General features: G+C 47.4%; 1 protein-coding gene and 1 long non-coding RNA gene across 7 annotated transcripts in view; one reads left to right on the top strand and one right to left on the bottom strand.

The window, feature by feature from the left end:
• MYO10 (myosin X) overlaps positions 1–11979 on the top strand; it is a 197857-nt gene extending 185878 nt beyond the window's left edge. The window contains exons 27-34 of the mRNA XM_081825788.1: positions 2330–2534; positions 3021–3318; positions 3921–4128; positions 4928–5064; positions 5844–5964; positions 6342–6794; positions 9019–9210; positions 10498–11979. Of these exons, the coding sequence (XP_081681914.1) occupies positions 2330–2534; positions 3021–3318; positions 3921–4128; positions 4928–5064; positions 5844–5964; positions 6342–6794; positions 9019–9210; positions 10498–10599 (1716 nt within the window). The 3' untranslated portion in view covers positions 10600–11979. The remainder of the gene's footprint in view (positions 1–2329; positions 2535–3020; positions 3319–3920; positions 4129–4927; positions 5065–5843; positions 5965–6341; positions 6795–9018; positions 9211–10497) is intronic.
• A 616-nt stretch (positions 11980–12595) lies between these two features.
• The window catches only part of LOC115938191 (uncharacterized), a 22929-nt gene continuing 18562 nt past the window's right edge, over positions 12596–16962 (bottom strand). For all 6 annotated transcript variants that reach the window (XR_014146859.1, XR_014146860.1, XR_014146855.1 and 3 more), the window contains 2 exons: positions 14293–14362; positions 12596–14019 (listed from right to left, as the gene is read on the bottom strand). This is a non-coding gene — a long non-coding RNA (uncharacterized LOC115938191). The remainder of the gene's footprint in view (positions 14020–14292; positions 14363–16962) is intronic.

The following is a 16962-nucleotide window of genomic DNA, read 5'->3' as shown; positions in this document are numbered from 1 at the left end:
CCCCCCCTTGGAACATTGGGACGTCGGTCAAGCTCCATTTTTATTCCGTCATCAAAACTAACTTTTGATTAATTTTCTGTTAGAATATCACGGCTTTTAGAAATCGAAATGTGAGTGCTTAGGTGAAATTTGACACTAAAAGTACTTTGTTTTCAGAGGGGCGTCAGATGTTGCTGCCGAGGCAAACCCAGATGTTAGATGGTCTGTGGTTTGAGGTGTAGGGCTCCCCATCCCAGGGACATGGTGTGATCTGTGTGAGGATGACCTGCTGCCACAGGATGCCCTTGAGCCCTGGGGTGGGGACCTTCTCGGAGCAACACAGTAATTCTCCTCTTACTGTACAGTGACCGGACCACACAGCGGGGGTCACCAGCAGCCTGGATTGGTCTAGAAAACTTGGAATCTTTATAGGCACCTCCAAACTCACAGGAAGCTTCCAAGTCTCTGGACCAACATTGACATTGTTAAATTGTAATTTCCTTTTCATAAAGATGAATTGCTCAGGGAGTATACATTGAACGGATAATTACATGGCAGCCATGCACAGAGATGCCACACTCATTTTTCAGGAATGGAAACAGAGACGTGGAATATTCTGGTTGCGTTGTTCACGTAGCTGGTCAGTCCCTGATGCAGAACCAGGTCAAGGGGATTATTTTTACTGCTGTTCCTCTTAGTTACCATCAGATAGATTCCCAATACCAAGCAAAGAGCTGGAATAGTGACATAAAAGATTTGAGAATGCTAGCAAGACAGGTGTTTACTGATCTACATCAAAGGAAATTAGCTCATCAGATCCAGGAGGCCAGCTAGATTTCACGGAGGTGGGAGAGGGTCTAATATGTCCATAGGATATCATTTCCCACTGAATTCAAGTCTGCCTGTGGATTCCAAAGTGGTGTGTTTTCTGGGTATTTGGAGCTAAATTCCACGAAATCAGATATTCTCCAAAACTCTGCAGAGCCTTCCATGAAACCCAGGATGCTAAATACTAGCAATTTCATTTCTAGCATTAAAAAAAATTTGAAGGTTTTTTTTTTTGAGAAAGCGAAAACACATCACTGAACTTTCTCTTCAAAGCTGTGTCTTCTCTATTCCTATGTTCTCTAATTTGAAATCTGTCATTAAAAGAGTAATAGAATTTTCCAAATATGAAACAGTCCTTTTTAAATAATTAGGTTGCCCTAATTAAGCCCATACAGAATTGTTGAAATAAAGTTGTTTTTTTTTTTTTCCTGGCTTTCAATTGGGTGTTATTAAAAAAGTTTCATAGTGGAAATTACCACAATAGAATGATTCGTTACCTCTCCTCCAACTTTTCTGTTTGTTTAACGTTCTAAAAGGATTTTGCCTTTTTCGAATCCCAGATTAACATTTTAGGAGCATAAGTACATGATGAATTTCTACGAAGGGATCTCTTAAATTTCAGGAAAGAGGTTAGGCATGTTGAACAGTCTCTCATAACATATCAACATGTGTAATTTTCAGGTGTAGAGAAAATACAGAAGATCAAGTAAAGAACGAAAACAATGTTTTAAGCAAATTATAGATGAAAATACATGGTTTGCTAAATGTTTGATGGCTAAATAGCAAAAGAACTTTAATTCTTTGAAGTATATATAATCTCCAGGAGAAAATATGTACACATGAAATGAAGAGAATGAGCTGTGTGTGAGAAAAATGTGATTTGTGATTTGTCTTTAAACGGATTATGGGTATCTTCGTGCTTGAAATTTTTTTTTTAAGATTTATTTGAGAGAGAGACTGCACGGGCAGAGGGAGGGGGAAAGGGGGAGGGAGAAGCAGACTCCCCACTGAGTACGGAGCCAGACTCTGGGGTCAAGCTCACAACTTTGAGATCATGACCTGAGCCAAAACCAAGAGACGGATGCTTAACCAATGGAGCCACCCAGATCCCCCCAAATTATTACTATTTTTAAGTAGGCTGCATGCCCAGCATGATGCCCAGCATGGAACCCAGCGCGGGGCTTGAACTCACGACGCTGAGATCAAGACCTGAGCTGAGATGAAGAGTAGGATGCTTAACCAACCACCCAGGTGCCTCCGTGCTTGAAATTATTAATGCTAGATTCTCTAGTATCTCATGGATGCTTTAGACGCTGGAGAATGTTCATGTGTGGGAGAACACAGATGCTGGGGCACCTGGGTGGCTCAGTCGGTTAAGCTCCTACTCTCTTGATTTCAGCTCAGGTCATGACCTCAGGGTTGTGAGATCGAGCCCATGTTGGCTCCGCTCTGGGCATGGAGTCAGCTTGAGATTCTCTTCCTCCACCCCTCCCCACCTGCTCGTGCTCTAGAAAAATTTTAGGAAAAAATACAGATGCTTTTGTTCTTGTACACGTGTGTTTTAGATAAGCTTGCTTGCTTGACCGGGTCCTCTGTTTTCAAGGAGAACTGCCTGAACTCCGATGTGGTGGAGCAGATTTACAAGCGGAACCCCATCCTCCGCCACACGCACCACCCCCTGCACTCCCCGCTGCTGCCCCTGCCCTACGGAGACATAAACCTGAACTGTGAGTGCCCGGCCCCTCCCATACTCCGCGGTGGACACGATTCTGTTCGCCCTCGTCACTCCTTAGCTCGGTCACGTAGCGTTGTTGTCTGTGGTGATGCACGCACTGTTGAACTAAGAGAACAATTTTAGAGGGAGGCAGGAAATGCCAGCCCTCCTGCAAACTCAGAGTCGCCTCAATTTACTAGAGAACCAGATCCTGAGAGTCTTACATTACAAATCGGGAACCTGTTTGGCAACCGACCAACTTTTTAAGCAAGCATTTTGTAGAATAAAATAGTTCAGTTATATAACAAATCAGCATAACTTGCCCACCTCTGTGTTTTGACAGCATTGTTCGCCTGATTCGAAGGTTCAGGGAACGTGGCGAGCACCGCGTCACGAAGCTGCCGTCTGTCCCCATTCCTTCCCCTTGGGTGTGTGCTGCTCAGATTGTAGCATGTCCAGGCCCTGCATCTAAAGGCTTCTGTGTGTGTTCTTCTCCTAGTGCTCAAAGACAAAGGCTACACCACCCTTCAGGATGAAGCCATCAAGATCTTCAATTCCCTCCAGCAGCTGGAAGCCATGTCTGACCCCATCCCCATAATCCAGGGCATCCTGCAGACGGGGCATGACCTCCGCCCTCTGCGGGACGAGCTGTTCTGCCAGCTCATCAAGCAGACCAACAAAGTGCCTCATCCGGGCAGCGTGGGCAACCTCTGCAGCTGGCAGATCCTGACATGTCTGAGCTGCACCTTCTTGCCGAGCCGGGGGATCCTGAAGTACCTTCGCTTCCATCTGAGAAGGTACGAGACAGCCCGATCCAGGCGCTCACTCAGGTGCCGTGCGGCCCCGTGGCTCGGAGGACGAGGACGGGAAACAAGACGCCTAGTGTGGTCGCACTCGTGGGTCCCTTGAACCAGCCAACACAGGGTCGGTGTCCTCTCTAAGCCAAGCCACACAAGGCTGTGGCGGGGACCGGGTCCCTTTCAGTGTAGTGTCCTAACGTCTAAGATGTGGAGTCCATTTAATTACCACCACCTGTATAAATGGCGGCGGGGGGTGGGGGGAAGCCTGGCTATTTGGATCCAGATCAAATAGGTAGAAACATTCTGATTCAGACTGACGACCCATGGAAAAAAGATTTCATCCAATGGTATGAGACATGGCTCTCAGCAATCCTGCAGCTGCTCCCCATCCAACCCTGGCTCACTGGGATTTTTTTTTTTTTTTTTTTTTTTTTTATTGTTTGCATTTAAACAAAACCTGCACAGAAAGTGGCTGGTGTTTGCTCTGCACCATGGGGGGCCCCCTTGGTGCCTTCGTGGGCAGCGCGCTGAAAGCATCGGGCTCCCAGACGCCAGCCAGCCTCAGTCTAGCAATTAACAATGAAGTGTTTGTCTCCTAGGATACGGGAACAGTTTCCAGGAACCGAGATGGAAAAATACTCCCTCTTCATTTATGAATCTCTCAAGAAAACCAAATGCAGAGAGTTTGTGCCTTCCCGAGATGAAATAGAAGCTCTGATCCATAGGCAGGAAATGACGTCCACAGTGTATTGCCACGGGGGAGGCTCCTGCAAGATTACCATCAACTCCCACACCACAGCCGGGGAGGTGAGGGAGAAGCCCCTGTCTGATACCTAACTGCGATGCACACAAGTCAGGAAAGTTGTACACGGTTAGGGGGGCTACCGCGTAGTTGTGACGTGCATAGTGTAGCAGCTCAATAAACAAGATGGAACCTACACCCAAACTCACGTATCGAGATAAAAATATGTATCAAAAATGAGTAGAAACACAAAAGTTAAGCTGGTGCCAAAATAGCTGAGACCTAATCCTGCTAATGTAAGAGGCAGGTGCGTGTGGGTTTATCATAGCATCTCTCCAATAAGGGGTCTCTGTTTGCCATGCAAATATCTACAATGATGTGTCAGATGAGCACATTTTTTTTTTCCTTTTTTAAAATTGAAATTTAGCATTCTAAAACCAATTGGCTAAAAGGAGTAGGGCAATAAAATCCAGAGAAGCTTCTGGCATGGAAAGGAGAAACATCAGTGGAAGCCATTGTTTCTTGGAAGTTGATGAATGTATCCGATGAAAGAGAGGGCTTCAGTTTTTGTGTGCCTTTCCTGCTAGTATGGGTTTGCGAGAACTTTGCCTGGCGTCTGTCTCTACCAGTGGGCAAAATGCTCTGCATTCTTTTTTTTTTTTTTTTTTTTACAAAGACAAGAGAAATCTGATTTCTAGGGAACAATGGAAAAACAGCACTTTTGAAATTCTGTGTGACCACACATGACAGTGGGGGGAGCTGCTTGGACCCTCGCGTGTCGGCAGCTTGCCTGGGGGCTCTGGTGAGAAGGCACATTCCAGAACCACGTGCTGGAAGCTGAAGACCTCGGGGTGTATCTTGCAGGTGGTGGAGAAGCTGATCAGAGGCCTGGCCATGGAGGACAGCAGAAACATGTTTGCTTTGTTTGAGTACAACGGAAGCGTCGATAAAGCCATTGAAAGCCGAACCATCGTAGCGGACGTGTTAGCAAAGTTTGAAAAGTAAGTTCCTTCTCCCTGGAGTGCCAGCAGATGAAATAAATTAAGAGCAAGAGTTGAGGATCTGAATTTCCATTCGTTTTTGGCTTCAGTGTGCATTTGAGTTCCTATTCTTTTACTTGTGTTGAAGCACGTTTAATTTTTCATCTCCCCCTGCTGCCTGTTTTTCTTAATTCCTAGATAAAGCCCATCTCAAGTAAGATTCAGCTCGCCATTGTTTTTTTACCCCATTCGTTCAGTCCCCTGTTGTACACACTGCCTTGGCATTTCCTGATTCTAGGCTTTTCACTTGTCATTGGCTTCGAAACGGGGCCAGCAGACACAGGCAAACTCATACACTCTTCAAACTGCATTTTATATCTCACGCACCTGTGATATTCGATCTAGGACTTTCTTATCCCCTAAGTAGCACAAAAGATATTCCTGTTCAATATAAACACAGCCTCCATAATATTCATGCTGATTTTTTGTAAATATTGTCGTTTATTTGAGGGTTAGTAAAGGGAATGAAGATAGAGCCTTTGTTTATTTTCTTGCTATGGATTCAGCATAATGTTTAGCCAGTACTAATTTGCCTGGGGCCTGCAGAAAATCCTTGTTAGCACAGTGTAATTGAAGGCTGCCCATTTGTTGTCTTAAAGTGAGACCAAAATGAAAGTGTGTTTTTCACTTCTGGCTAAATACAGTTAGTAAAGAATGAGTCATCTAAAGTCAATTCCTTGTGGCACCGAAAGGCCATTTCTCCTTTTGCTTTCTGAACCTCCCTTGCCTTCTGTCCATAGGCTGGCTGCCACATCAGAGGTGGGGGACCTGCCCTGGAAATTCTACTTCAAACTTTACTGCTTCCTGGACACAGACAACGTGCCAAAAGACAGCGTGGAATTTGCGTTTATGTTTGAACAGGTAGAAGAACTTTCAGAAACGGATTCCTCTGCTGGGGAACAGGGGTGAAACCTGTTCACACTCTTCTTAAGTTCGTGGTTGGTCCGGAGGGGTGAGGCATGACGGTACATTTCCCAGCATGCCCGAGGCGGCTGCTCCTTATGCATCTCTAGAACGAAACCACAACACATGCTGTCTGAGGTCCTGTGCCAAGACCTGTTCTAGCTGGGAGGAGAGAGACATTAAGGGATGAAATATGCGTTAGATGCCGTCTGTGCTGAGGAGAGATTTCAAGCAGCAAAGCAGGGGAGGGTACAGTTGTCAGGGAAGGTGACATTTGGAGGGAGATGCTGATGGATTTTGGGTCACACACCCCTAACATTGCTGCCTCCTTTCAGGCCCACGAAGCGGTTATCCGCGGCCACTACCCGGCCCCCGAAGAGAACCTGCAGGTCCTTGCTGCCTTGCGGCTCCAGTACCTGCAGGGGGACTACTCGCTGCACGCCTCCGTGCCGCCCCTCGAGGACGTCTACTCCCTGCAGAGACTGAAGGCCCGCATTAGCCAGTCCACCAAAAGCTTCACCCCATGTGAGCGGCTGGAGAAGAGGCGGACGAGCTTCCTGGAGGGGACGCTGAGGCGCAGCTTCCGGACAGGGTCTGTCGTCCGGCAGAAGGTCGAGGAGGAACAGATGCTGGACATGTGGATCAAGGAGGAGGTCTCCTCGGCTCGGGCCAGTATCATTGACAAATGGAAGAAGCTGCAGGGAATGGGCCAGGAACAGGCCATGGCCAAGTACATGGCCTTGATCAAGGAGTGGCCAGGCTACGGGTCGACGCTCTTCGATGTAGAGGTGAGGACTGACGGCTGCTTCTCGTTAGTGCGGCTGTGGCCAAGTACATAGGGCGGGACGACAAGATAGAACCTTTGCTCTCTAGCCCCTTTTGTTAGAGCAACACCCCCACCCCCCATGCTTTACCATTAGCACACCCTCTCATCCACCAAAAGTTTTTTCCTCTCTTGTAGTAAATGCTTCCACTGTATTAGGAGTGAATGGAAAATTAAGGGGTCACCTATTCTTAAGTAACTTCTTTCTTACGGAAGCCACAGATCGATCCAATTAACAAGTGCTGGTAAAAATCAGCATTTAAAATTAAAAAAAAATTTTTTTTAGAATTATGTACATGAAATTAGAAACTTCGGATACAGTTGACCCTTGAACAATGCAGTTGAAAATCCATGAATAACTTTTGACTTCCTAAAGTGTAACTATGAATAGCCTGCTCTTGACCGAAAGCCTGACCAATAACGTAAACACTCGACACATATTTTGCATGTTACATGTTACATACATACTGTATTCTTACACTAGAGCTAGAGAAAAGAATATTGAGAGAATCCTAAGGAAGAGAAAATACATTTACAGCCCTCTACTGTATTAAAAAAAGAAATCCACCTGTCAGTGGACCCTCGAAGTTCAAACCCATGTTGTCAAGGGTCAGCTATACCTGAATTTTACATTTAGTTCTTTCCCCATGAATATCTGTTAGCAGGGAAGAATTTTTTTCACGAATGGAATTTAGCCATTAGCGGTAACCCATACTGATTCATATCCCCCTTTTTTTTTTAAGTAGACCATTTATTTATTGTTAAAGGTTTTATTTATTCATCTGTCAGAGAGCACAATCGGGAGGAGCAGTGGGCAGAGGGAGAAGCAGACTCCCACTGAGCAGGGAGCCCGATGCGGGACTCATCCCAGGACCCTGGGATCATGACCTGAGCCGAAGGCAGACGCTTAACGACTGAGCCACCCAGGCGCCCCTTAAGTAAACCATTTACTGAAAGGAAGTCTTACCAGTGCTCTAGATCAAGGCTTGGCAATCTGTGTGCCACATCCTGCCTGCCTTCTCTGATCACGATTTATTGGAACACAGCAATATTCCTTCCCATCTCTGCCTCCTCCGGCTGCTTTCACGCTAACATAGCGGCATTGCGTAGCCGTGACAGAGACCCCGTCCATGGCCCGTGACACCGAAAATATTGCCTCCCTGTCCCTTAACGGGTAAGTTAGCCAGCCCCTGGTCTAGATGAGCTTTCAGTTTTCTTCTCACAATCCCATTCAGCGTGTTTGGTATCTGATGCCTTTTAAATGAGGCTCTCTAAAAATCTAAGTATTGATTATATATTCCAAGATCCCTTCGTGGATTTTCATTGGATGCTATGTTTGGTTGCTGGGTTGGTTCAGTTAGGTTTGTTTCTAGGTGTAAATCAGGGGCTTTATACAACACCTCTTCTTCTCGATGTCACTAATGTACATCCCTCGTACCCACTTCTCATCCCTGAATTGGGGCTCTTGTTTCCCAGCACCAATCCGTGCAGGGAAGCCCGTCGTTAAACCAGTGACATTCCTGTTAACCTCCGTGCACACAAGAGGTCATTGCTGCCTCTTGTCAAGAATCCTGAGCGGCTCAGTCGGTGAAGCGTCTGCCTTGGCTCAGGTCATGGTCCCAGGGTCCTGGGATCGAATCCCACATCGGGCTCCCTGCTCAGCAGGGAGCCTGCTTCTCCCTCTGCCTGCCTCTTCCCCTGCTTGTGCTCTCTCTCTCCTTCTCTGACAAAATCTTAAAAAAAAAAAAAGAATCCTGTTTTCCAAGAGGAGCCAAACCGCTCAGCAGAGAGTGATTCTCTCTGAGAATTTTCCTCTGATACTAGATTTTGTATTGGAAGAATAATGATCCAAAAAAAAAAAGGATCGGAGGCAGAGCTAGGAATAGGAGACTGGCTTCCGCTGCTGGGTTTGCTGGGGCAGCCGTTGTCAGCTTCCCCCGGAGTAAGGTTATCAACGGGTGGAGTCAAAGCCCGATGTCAGGATTCACCGATTGGGTTTTCCAAATGCCCAATATGGGTCAGCCAGTCAGAAATCAATCAGGCCTCCATGGGGAGACCACATGTCCTCTTTCGGTTCCCTGGGCACATGCACGTGTTGGATGCATACGGTGTTCTGCACAGAGTACCTGACTCAGCCTCTCCCACGTTCTCTGTTTCTTACTGCTTGCTGATGGGCTTCTGGTCCACAGTGCAGGGAAGGCGGCTTCCCCCAGGACCTCTGGCTGGGCGTCAGTGCGGATGCTGTGTCTGTGTACAAGCGTGGGGAGGGAAGACCGTTGGAAGTCTTCCAATACGAGCACATCCTCTCTTTCGGGGCGCCGCTGGCAAACACGTACAAAATCGTGGTCGACGAGAGGGAGCTGCTCTTTGAAACCAGTGAGGTAAGAAGCCAGCCACGGAAGTCATTTGTGGCCTTGACAAGAGAGAGAAATGCCCCATTTCCTGATGCCTTTGAGTAACTTTGGCTGTTTTGCTTTAAAACATGAAAATACAGCATGGTGGTCGCTTCCCAGCTGTCAGTGCCCCGAGGGCCAAAATCAAATCCTCCCAAATTTCTTCTCTACCTTTGCAGCCGAGAAATTTGGTTCCGTTCTACCAGTGGGTCTTACCCACAGAGGAAAGGAAATGATTTAGATGTCCAAAATATATATAGCGTGGCAAGGAAGCCTTGTGCCAATCAGCAGATGATGACGGCAGAGAATTGCAGCTGGAGGGAGCAAGGGGCATGACCGCCCGGGGCGTAGCGAATTCTGGCTCACAAAGTCACCCAAAAAAAAGCCTCAATGTGTGTGCCCTCTGCTCCAAAGCTTAAAATGTAATCATCATCATGATAAACCAAAAAGCCTAGTGAGGGCTCCACTTAGGGAGCTGCCAGCAAGCAGAGGTAGAAAATGGAAATGAATGACCCACCAGCTTGGCTATTGCTGTAAAGTCCTGGGGAGGCGGCAGTCTCACCGAGGCTGCGATGCGGGAGGCGGACTAGGCTAACGGGAGGGGAGCAGGGACAAGGAAGGGGCTGGGCCTTTGACCGGAGGGTCCCAGGCGCCCGGCTGCCAGGCTTGGCCGACGCTAGTACACAGAGGGAGCCACTGTGGGGGTCTCTGATGGTGCCTGGTGTGATGCCCGTGACTGTGCTAAGTGACGGGGGTGGGACTAAGAGGGAGGAGAGATGAGGGAAACAGAAGGCGGTCAGGATGCCCTAAGAGGGATGCAGGCCAGCATGAGGGGGGCAGCCCCCCGCCCCCAGCCTCGCTCTGTGCTGCAGCTGCATCATGGGGCGGGGACAACACTGAGGAGCCAGTGTTTACCAGCTGTGATCGTGGGCTCGGTCGTTCGCCAGTATTTTAAGCGGGGATAGTAATCCCAGCCCTGGTGACACCAACAGTGTCCTCAGGTGGGGTTTGTTTGTTTTAATGTGTAAAATCTGACAAATGTACATCAGGCAGAATTGTCGTTTTCGTGTGAAAGAACCACCAGGTGGTGCCCACCGTACTCAGAAAAGCCACGCTTCCCCTGCCCGCTGACTGGGAAGAGGGAAAAGCCGCTGAAGGTTCGGTCCGGGACAGAACCGGAGCCGTGGAGTCGCGCGGCTGGCTTCGGCCCGGCGACCGGCCCTCCCCTCCCTGCGCCCCCGCTGACCGCGCGCCCGTTCTGCTTCCCCCGGGCAGGTGGTGGACGTGGCCAAGCTCATGAAAGCCTACATCAGCATGATCGTGAAGAAACGCTACAGCACGTCGCGCTCCGTGAGCAGCCAGGGCAGCTCCAGGTGAAGGCAGGAGGGAATCCCCGCGTCTCCAGCTTCCCGAGCGGCAGCCCTCTGGCCTGGGCCGGCGCCTGCGCAGAGCCGGATGAAGCCGCCCCGCCTCCCGGAAGCCCCTCGCCGGAGGGAGGGGCCTCCGAGCGTCCTTCCGCCCTCTCAACTTCCGCGAGCCTGTATTAAGCGGTCAACCTTAACAGCCAGCCCCGTTTGGAAAGCTTTACTACTCTTAGATGTCACATGCCTTAAAAGAGAGAGGACAAACCCCCCTCCGCCTCCCCCCCGCCCCCGCCAAAGCAGCCAGAAGTGCCTTAACGTGTGGACCCAACACTAACTGACCTTAACTGTGCTACTGAAGGGAGATGCCCCCTCCTGCCATCTTGGGGGAGACTTAGAAAGCTTGGACGGGGAGGGGCGTTTATCCATCAATTCTGCACTAACCTCCCAGCCTGATTTCCCTACTTTGAGGGAAGGTGAGGGAGCGGGGAGGGGGGACAGAGGGAGCACAAGGGGACAGGATATTTTAGTCGGAGCGCTGCTGGCAGCCTTCCCTGTGGACGTAGATTAACTTCTTTGTTTTCTCTTTCACGTCTCTGTGCTTGCCTGTGCATGCATGTGTTCATAAACTCATCACTTTAATCATTGTCTCATGAGCATTAAAAGCAAAGGGAAAAGAGGATGTGCAATGGTGTAAACAGTCTGTCTGTATATTTTAATAGTTCAGAGTTCTAGTCTTCAATCGTTACTTTATAAGGTGGTTTTATTAACAGACCAGAATCTTGGATTTTCCTGTCTTTGCTGTATTTCGAAAACCACGTTTTGACTCCGTTTTGTTTTACGTGTAGCAAAGTCTGCACTCTGTGTCTGCTGTATTATAAACAGATATGCAGCCCATACAGATAATGGTATTTATAAACCACTCTGACTCCAATGCTGTTTTTAGAACTATATGAAGTCATTTTGGAGTCTTTAGTTTCTAAAAAATTTAAGTTAAAAAATTTCTTTGAAGGTGAGTTTGTATCGCTCCAGGTAGATGACCATATGACCACATTGGGTATGGTGGAAAGAAGCTTCATTCCCCAGGGGTATAATGTGCGAGTGAATCTTGAAAGGACCCTGACCATATAAATGCCGAGGCTTTAAGAAAATACATTTTATCCCAAGTTTATAATGATAGTCCAATAAGGTGCCTGTAAATAAATCAGCATTTATGACCAGAAGAAAAATAATCTGGTCCTGGACTTTTATTTTTATATGGAAAAAAGTTGTAAAGACTTAGGCCAACTGAGTCTGCCCACAAAGAAAAAAAAAATTGCCTTATCTTTCCTGGACAGCCCTGCGAAATCCTTGTTTGTTGGCTCAAAGTAAGTCTGACAATAAAAGATATTAGCTATCTTGCAGTGTGTTTTCTTGAGCAGGGGGACCTGAAATACATCATGGGGTTGGGGTTTTTGTTGTTGGTTTGGTTTTAATGCTTTTGGCCTCAGTGTTGAAACTGTGTTTCATAAGTTGATCACTAGGTCTTAAAGTGGACATGTAGACACACAGCACGACTCCAAGGAAGCAGAGAAGATAAAAGAAAGGATTTCATGAAACCCAGAAATCTAAGGCCTTGAAATGTGTGTTTATGTCAAATGGTCTCGGAGCCCCAAAACCCGTCTAATCGTGAAATCATGATTCTACAACCTGCTTGCAGCCATGCTCACTGGGGAGAATACACAGGTAGGCTCTTTGGCCATTGATTTACCCAAAGAACTCAGGACATGGGGTCTGACCTGGGACGTGAGTGGTGCCAGTCCCCCGGATGTCCCTTTCTCTTCCACTGAATCCCACCCTGCCCCCCACCCACCCTGGAAGTAAGTAAAGGCAGGTGCTGCTGAGCACCTGTGGGCTGCAGGTGATGAGAAGGAAGGTGAGCTAGACTCTGTGTTCTACTGCTGTCTTTGTTTTCATTTCTAGCCCAGAGGGAAGTTGGCAGAAGGGCCTCTTCCCTCCATGACTTGTACCCCAAAAGGCTGCCTCTCCCCCAGTTGCATATGAAGAGGTAGGCAAAGTGAGGCAGAGTGCCTCATCTGAGACATCACAGCAGCACCAACACCAGAACCTAGGTCTCTCTGCACTTGGGCCTTTATGTGCCCACGGCTGGGATGTTTTAATGTTTTATTTAGAAATAATATAGGTTCAGAAGAAGTTGCAATAGCATGTACAGGGAGAACCATATACCCTTCACCTGGTTTCCCCTATGGTGACATTTTGCAAAACCACAGAACAGTATCACAATTGTCCATTGTAATTAGGATTTTGCTTCCCCATGTTAGACAAGGACTATAGTCCCCAGTCTACGGCCATACCACCCTGAACGCGCCCGATCTCGTCTGATCTCAGAAGCTAAGCAGGGTCGGGCCTGGTTAGTACTTGGATGGGAGATTGTTGCTTTAAACATTTCTTGTCTGCTATTTTGAATGAGCTCTGGGATTTCCTTCCCTCCCTGCATTTCCTCATCAACACAGACTGGCTCAGCATCACCTCTCACTTCTACTTGATCAATCAGCATATTGACAAAAGTCTCTCCAGGACCGAAACACTGTCTTCCCTTCACATGCCCTCCCCCGCTCCCCCCCCCCCCTGCAAATCCAGCCTCATGCGTGCCCAAAGCAGGCAGAGAGGGGACTGGGATGGCTGAGAGGATTCCGGTGGGGGGGGGGGTAGTGTCTTGAGCTGGTCTTGCAATATGGCAGAGGGGAACAAATTCTTCCTAGGGGAGGGTCCCGGAACTGGCATGAGCACAGGTGTGCAGCAGGTGTTAGGGCAAAGGTCAGAAGCCATGCTATGGCTCCCCTGTCCTAGCCCCATTGGCCTCCATGCTTTACCACCTCTGGCACCCTCCCCTGCACCCCCCACCTGTATATGCTGTTGACAAACCAGATACATGGAGGGATCTTTATAAAATCTAAATCCAACTATATCCCTCTCCTACGAAAAGCTCTCCTATAATTTTATCCAACCAAAATATCACCCTCTACCATAGCGCTGTGTCCTCTGCCCCGCCTGCCTCTAACCTTGTCTCGTGGCTCTTCTCCCCACTCAGCACAGATCTCGGCTTTCGTTTCGTCCCAATTTTATCAGCCCCCAACTTAGGGTGTTCTGCCCAGCAGTGAGCAAAGGGACTCTGATGTTTTCCTGGTGAAACTGAGTGTCTGTACTCAAGAAGACGCGAGCTGTAATTCCCAGGTACCTGGGGCTTCGGCAGAGATGTTCTGGCGAATGTTTATCCGCGGGCTCTCCGGGGTGGGGGGGGGGGCAGTCCTGCCGTGTGGGGTTGGCTGATTGTCATGGTGTCCGTATTTCCACCAGGGCTAATTTCGAGCTCCAAGGTGACATCACTGAATGTGGAGTTGGATGGGATGCATAGTTGGCTCCCGAAAGCTTGGTCCTGCACACCACACGGAAAAGACATACCAATAAACAATTTTTCCATAAGAAATTTGTTTCCTATTCATAAGAAAACCTCTAAAGGAAGTAAAAAAGACACTTAGAAAGCTTTAAGCACTTTGTGCAGGGGAAAGTTACTGTGGGAAAAGTACAGATGTTTGCAAAGTATATAATCTGCTCCTATCTTTAGTTTTCCCAGAGATTTCTTTTCCCTTTCAAGTAATAACAGGATTATAGTTGATTAGCAGTTTGAGACATAAACAGGGTCTCCTACCCGAGGCATCCAGACATTTGATTGGTGGGAATTAGTTTCCAGATCAGTGTTCTCATCATTCCCTCATGACCTGCCAGAAAAGAAAATGAGTAATTCTGGTAACTCTGATCTCTTGGGGGAACTGTTCTCCATAAGTTTACTTACTGACTTGACATTGAGGAAATGCAATAGGCCTCTTGATTAGAAAAAAGATAACCCCAATGATCAACATCAACCATAACATAATTTAGTTGACTTTAATTTACTAAATTGTTTGGATTGGAAAAAAAAAAACCACACACTGTCCACACTATCTCAGTGGGGTTTGCAAAGGAAGTAGAAGAATTGTCTTAAGTTGCTTAGAGCCTAGTTAGGGGTAAAAGATAAAAATATATGAAATCAGTTGACTGTAATAGCAACAGTAATTGGGCCATCTGCATATGTGTTGAAGGGGTCCAGAAAACAAGAGTGCAAGGGAGAGTTTTCAAAGGAGAATGTGGTAGCGTTGCTAGAGAGGAGGTGGGTGGGGGGATGGGGTCACTGGGTGACGGGCATTAAGGAGGGCACTTGATACAATGAGCAAGGGGTGTTATATGTAACTGATGAATCACTGAACTCTACCTCTGAAACTAACAATACACAATGTTAATTGAATTTAAATTAAAAAAAAAATGTGGAGCCAAAAAATGAAGATTTCTGATGTGTAATGTGAGCACATGCCAATGGAACAAATTACTGAAGAAAATCCATGAGGCAAAAATGAGCAGAATGGGGAGTACGTTTCTAAGTACGTCCTTCTTATGCTCTCCTTGTGTTTTCCCCTTGACCATCTCTCTCTGATGTGATCAATGGCATTAGTTACCATTTGCTCAGAACATGTTTCAGGCTTGGTGCAAGATGCATCATCCTGTCATTGTGTCCTTCCAGTAGGAGTAGGGGCTAGCAAACCCATTTTTACATTGGGGATATTGAGATTTAGAAAGCAAATTATTTAAGCAATATCTTTGCTGTGCAACAAGTAACTCCAGATTCAGTGGCTAAAACAATAAGCATTTACTTAGGTCACGATTCTATAGGTCATCTGTTGGAGCTGGGCAGTCTCCCTGCTCATCTCATTCATGACTAAGTTCAACGGTATCCAGGTCAACTTTGTTGATCTTGCCTTGGCTTTCTCATCTGTCTGGAGCCTCAGATGAGAAGGCTGAGCTCTGCTCCATGTGATCTCTTGTTCTCCAGTTAGCTAGCCTTGGCTGATTCACGGCATTTGGCAAGGTCTTGCAAAAACTAGTAGGTACAGGCAGGCCCTCTCAAGGCTTAGCTTCAAACTGGCACACTGGTAAGTCCACCATATTTTTTTGGCCAAAGCCAGACCCAATGCCAGACCAGAGCCAAGAGGTGGGGAAACAAACTCCATATCTTGATGGAAGTTGCTGCAAAGTCACTCGAGAGGTTGGAGAACTGTGGCCTTTTTATAATCTAACCACACTTGGCTGAAAAATGACAAAACTACAGTGGACAAAGAATTCATACCAGGTTTGAGTGAAATCGTGCTCTTCTCATAAAGCTATCCTAAAATCCAACCACTTTCTCTATTTTCCTTTACATGGCCACGCCCCTAGCTTACCACCACCCGATCACCAGCTTCCTCTGATTGCACACTTCTAATGTCACCAGACACAGATGCCCACCGTCGTCCCTTTTCCAGGTTTTCCCTCAGAATCTTCTCTTGCCGGAAATGATCTTTCTCCCCGTTCTTATCTCTTCATCCATGACAACCTGGCTTAGATTTTAATTTCTCTGCAAAGCTGCCTGCAGCAGAGACTGCTACCCATCCCCCAGTGATCTGCCATTTTACCATTTGTCCTTTCTTCCCTTTTGCCTTTCATAATAGAATTCCCTTACATTTTAGCTTGCGGTGGATGCTAAGCTACAGAATCCATTCCCCACCTTCCCCTGCCACTTTGTGTGGTGCTTTTAAAAAAAAAGTTACAACTGGGACGCCTGGATGGCCAGTCAGTTAAGCATCTGCCTTCAGCTCAGGTCTTGATCCCAGGATCTTGGGATCGAGCCTCGAGTCAGGCTCCCTGCTTGGTGGGGAGCCTAGCTCTACTTCTCCCGCTCCCCCTGCTTGTGCTCACTCGTGCGCTCTCAAAATCTTTTCAAAAAAAAAGTAACTTCTTGATAACCCTTCCTATAAAAAGGTGAAGTCTCATCCCCATGAATATGGGCCAGCCATCGTGAGTCCACTTCTAATAAATAGAATGTGGTAGAAGTGAAACCACATAGCTTACAAGGCCAGGTCATAAAAGGTGACACATCTTTACTTGCTCTTTCTCTTGGGACACGCACCTTAGGAGCTCTGACCCGACATGACAGAAATCTCATCAACCTGAAGCCGCCATGCTGAAAGAACTAGGTAAGGAGGCCATGCAGAGCTCACCAAGCCCCACAGGTACCGTCCCCCAACTGGTTTGTCTTCTCAACCTCAACACACGGGTGTGTCTTCAGATTACTCCAGCCACTAGCTCTATGCAAAAGACACTCCCTCCCTCTCCAGACCCATCAAAGTCTTATTAAGACATCTTGGGGCCCAGGATCTTGTCATGTAGATCAAGTTCTGGTGTGAATGAGGCTCTTGGGTGTAGTTCCTCAAGTACAGCTCATTAACACTGACTGGAAGATTCGTGTGCC

The sequence above is a fragment of the Leptonychotes weddellii genome, chromosome 7 (assembly GCF_054177405.1).
Source record: "Leptonychotes weddellii isolate Sample4059 chromosome 7, ASM5417740v2, whole genome shotgun sequence".
Classification (NCBI taxonomy): domain Eukaryota; kingdom Metazoa; phylum Chordata; class Mammalia; order Carnivora; family Phocidae; genus Leptonychotes; species Leptonychotes weddellii.
Note: the sequence above shows the minus strand (reverse complement) of the source record. Positions and strands in the feature narration are given on the sequence as shown.